Source organism: Chrysochloris asiatica, unplaced genomic scaffold, assembly GCF_000296735.1.
Source record: "Chrysochloris asiatica unplaced genomic scaffold, ChrAsi1.0 scaffold00009, whole genome shotgun sequence".
NCBI classification, from domain to species: Eukaryota; Metazoa; Chordata; class Mammalia; order Afrosoricida; family Chrysochloridae; genus Chrysochloris; species Chrysochloris asiatica.
This window is the reverse complement of record NW_006408527.1, coordinates 7,377,951-7,382,523: the sequence shown is the minus strand read 5'-3', so window position 1 is coordinate 7,382,523 and position 4,573 is coordinate 7,377,951. Positions and strand designations below refer to the sequence as shown.

The 4,573-nt window shown below is 35.3% G+C and overlaps 1 protein-coding gene across 1 annotated transcript in view; it reads right to left on the bottom strand.

Annotated features, from left to right (window-relative positions):
• Positions 1 to 4,573, bottom strand: part of LPGAT1 (lysophosphatidylglycerol acyltransferase 1) — a 116,559-nt gene that overhangs the window by 45,695 nt on the left and 66,291 nt on the right. Inside the window, 1 exon segment of the mRNA XM_006878389.1 lies at positions 2,958 to 3,084. Within this exon segment, the coding sequence (XP_006878451.1) occupies positions 2,958 to 3,084 (127 nt within the window).

Sequence of the window (4,573 nt, the reverse complement as noted above, 5' to 3'; positions counted from 1 at the left end):
GGTGATGTACACAAAAACACCCAGGAACATATAACCATTTAAACAACCAAAGGGCACATTCTGCAAGCCTTCCTCCTGACCTCCAGCACACAGTCACTCTCTTTCCATGAGTCTAGAGTCCTCAGCTGCTCCCTCTCTCCATGTCCTCATCTCTGCCTGCATTTCTGGTGTTGCTGCTTCTCTGGATACACATATGATTTCTAAGGTTGTATTTTGGAGTCCTGGTGTGGCTCAAGATCAGTTTGAGCCACAAGTTTGGTGGTTCAAACCCATGAGCTGCTCCTTGGAAACCCTATACAGGGTCACTATGAGTCAGAACTAACTCAATGGCACTTAACAATAACAACAATGTTATATTTTAAACCTCTTATTCGAACTGGAAATACCTGAGCCTTGTTTAAGAAATTTAAAATGTTGTCAACTCGAGAGTCTGAACTCAACCTTTCTTGCCTTGTCTGTTATGGTATCTTGATGACTTAGAATAGTGCACAAGGACACTCAGTCAGTCAATGGCTGAGAAACACTTGATTTTTGCAAAACTTCAAAAGCATCCTGATGTAAGACAAGTACGCCAGTGACACCTCTGCCCTTTCTTGCCCCTTTCAGTGCTCCTGCTTTTCCTATCCGACACAGGTCCTTCCCCTTTCTGAACACTGTTGAGACAAAGATCTCTATTACATTTCCGGGAAGAAAAGGAAAGAATGTCTCATCACTTGTTCCAAGATCCTTAGGGTATGTATGTGTGTCTGCATGTGTATGCAATTAAAATAATCAGGCATGAGTTGTACTTTTATTACTGTTCTAGGGCATAATTTTATATCAGAACTTAATCTTTGTTAATGTAACAAATTAGAATTGTATTTATTACTCCAATTATCTATGATTGCTAATAAAGTTTCTATAAAGAAAGGTATTTGAGAAACTTCTTAATAAGAGTATTTTTCTGCATCAAATAACCAATCCTCATCTTCGATATACTATTTGGTTTTGATCTTTACATTGTAGTTGTTGTTAAGTCTAATTGAGTAGGTTCTGATTCATAGCAACCCTGTATGGCGTTTATGAGGAGCAGCTGGTAGGTTTGAACTTCCAGCCTTGTGGTTCAAATTAACTATATAGTCCATACCAGGATTTGATGATCTTTATGTTAGGAGTCCTTCATCTTTTTTTAGGTCATAGATCTCTATGAGAAATAGATCAAAAGCCATGAATTTTCTTCGTATAAAACTGCAAACATACAAAAAATTTTGCATAAAGATTTAGTTCAAATATTCACTAAGGTCCAACTATGAGATCCAGGGCTAAGAACCTCTGCTTTATGAAATTGAAGAGTCTCGCAGTTGTTCCTATTAAAGTAATTTTGCTAAAAATGAAAAATTTCTTCAATTTTTAAGATACCTTATTATTCTATTCTCCCCTCCCCCTTGTTGTTGTTGTTGTTAAGTGCCATCGAGTTGGTTCCAACTCACGGTGACCCTGTATAGGTTTTCTGAGGAGCAGCTGGTAGGTGTGAACTGACAGTCTTTTGGTTAGAAGTCCAGTGCTTATCCTATAGCATTGCACCAGGACCACTGAGTATGTATAAACTAAAATTTGCTCCACGTATTGATTCAAAAATAAAAGCATGATACTTACAATAGCATGTCGAAACCAGAGAAGAATGTTTTCTCCTTCACCTCAGTTCTTTTTGAATATGATAAGCTAGACAGATATACATATATCTAATGTGTACATAGGAGGTAGTTTCACAAAGTTTATGGGACAACTGAATGAAAAGATAATGGTTTTTTAAACAAACTTTCTGAAGTCCCCTTATATATCTAACAGTCTGGTTTGAAGCTTTATTTATATATTAGAATTTAAAACTTATTGAAGGCTAGATATATTTCACATATATGAAAATCTGTCCTAAAAGAAACTTTCCCAGAGCCTAGCACATCACTTATACACAGTAAGTGCTCAATACCTTAAATAAAATAAAGTAGGAGGCATGGTGTCAGATAACACTCATCAAGAATCACTGTCTTATCTTACATATGACCTTCATAATTCAGCAAGGCAAATCACACATGAGAATCAACTGTTATTTTTCAGTCACCCCTCACATATTAGAAACCCAAACTATAATATTTAAGTTTACAATGTTTCCACTTCTGTTCTTGTGTTTGTAAAACTCTGATGGTTTGCACATATGAAAATATGCTACTTTTCTATTATCAATGGGTATGTAATTTGAGTGTCATTCTTCTTGAATTAGGGCTTTTACAGCAACTGGGATATCTTTCTTGGGACCTGTTCCTTACATTTGTTAAGTAATCTGGCATTGGTTGAGTTCTTTGATCATGAAATCAAGTTAAATGGCCTATAACGTGATCGCATCAATTCAGGCTTTGATACATTCAGCACCATACTTTGATATAAATTCCTACACACATTTACACAAAGTCCTTTTTTAAAAAGAAATTTACATAAGAATATCACAAAGAGCTAGCACAAAGTAGACATTTAATAGATGCTTTTGTGACTATGCAAAAATAAGATACATTAAAATATTTTAAAAATTTAAATGTTTATCTAAATTAACATCAATTTAATCACTTAGAAAACCTTATATGGCTTAACAATTCTTTTAAATTCCATTTCTGTTATATGCATCCACTTAATTCAGGTGGGTATGAATTTATCCTTGATGTTTACCCTTTAAATGATTTTTACTCAAGTGTCAGGAAATTAATAATCATACTGACTCTAGAGTGCCATATCTAGAGATCTTTAACACTCAGTAAAAATAATGACGTTAAATGAAATTTCACATTAAAAATGCAACATCAGAACTATTTTTGAGCCAACTATTTCCACTGTGTAATTGAATATTAAATGTTAAACTATGTACTTTCTTGAGGTAGAACTTGACAGGATATATATATATATACTGAATCCTACTGTAGAATTCCTACCTGTAATGTACATGTGTGACTGTTGGTTTCCTGTAGCCAAGGATCCAGGTTTGAATATCTAAGGGTTCAGCTTTGGGATAAGCTATAGTAGTATCTATCACCCACTGGAGGCCTTTTGATTTGCTGTCTAAGAACAAAGGGGAAAAAAAAAAAAAGACTTAAAACTGGGTCAATTTTTATATTATTTGCAACAAGTAACATGGTATACCAGGTTACTTGAACAGTGCAAAACATACTGCTTTAAGAAGACAGAATGGACTTTGTTCTATTCTATATATTCTATTCTACTATTCTATATAATGCATTTATGAGGAAACAGAACATTCCCTATTATATGACAGAATAGACAAATCTCAAATTAACAAACAACAGTGCCATTATTTGTTGGACATGCATCATTCAAGTAGTCACTACAACTACAATTACCAATAGTCAAGATTGAACTTATATCTTATTACTCATATAAAAACAAAGGTCTATGAAAAAGCCAGAAGCTAAAATCTAAACAGTTTTCAAAATAAAACAAATCCATTAACTAAATATAACATAATAATACAAAGACCAAGACTTATAATACTTGGAAACAAGGCAACAAAATGAATCATTTTATATATATATAATTATCTGTTTCTGTTCTTGTTTAAAGAGAAAACTCCTAAAATTTTCACAAGAGTAATATACAACTAAAGCATTAAACATCCCTGTACAACAGAAAACTACTGTTGGGGAAAGGAAATAGGGAAATTCTATTTACTTTGGTCCTTTGCATACTGTTATAATTTCTTGCATGGAGCACAAAGTTGAACAAAAACTGAGAGGGGAATCATCACAGAGAATGCTGACAGTCAGACTTTAAAGTGCAATCATCTATCCCTTGTGTGAGGTGTCTAAGAGATCCCTAAGACACTCATTTTTAAGTAAAAGGCCCAAATACAAATATATACTAGGAGTCAATGACATATTACTTTTGCATGTCAAGTAATTAAAAATAGGCTTTACATTTTCAAGAAGATTTTAGAACAACATTCTGAAGATGGAAAAAAAAATGAAACAAAGTATGTATGTATGCACATCAACCACAAAATATTGTTAAGAGAGTAGAGTTTACATAAAGTAATTCAGTTTTAAAAAATATACATGCTGATAACAAACAAGATGGTGGATTGGGTGGAAGTGCAGTGAGGAGCTCTGCCGGCAACAGGATACAGAATACAGGACCAAGCTGACTTGGGATGGTCCCAGAACTCTGAACCACATATAAAGGAATATTTAGAAGGTTGGCAGGCTTACAGCTGGGGGAGTATGTGGCAGAAGCAAGAAATCCATTGCTTTCTGGTTCGGGATGCTCAGCTGCTCCAGGTACCGCCATCGTGTGTGGGGCCAAGCGGGGGAAGGATCGGAGCAGCCACGGATACCTGAATCGGGTAGACAGAGGTGTGGACATTCTTTTCTTTTGGTATCTGTTCGTTGGTCCCTTGTGTCTGCGTACCTCCATTCTGGTGACTATAGGGGTGCCTGAGCTAGTGGACACCCCAGCCCCACCCTCGGAGGGTTCTACTATGCATGCGCACAGATCTCCTCAAAATTTAAAGAGACAGTTTCCAATTAAAACCAAA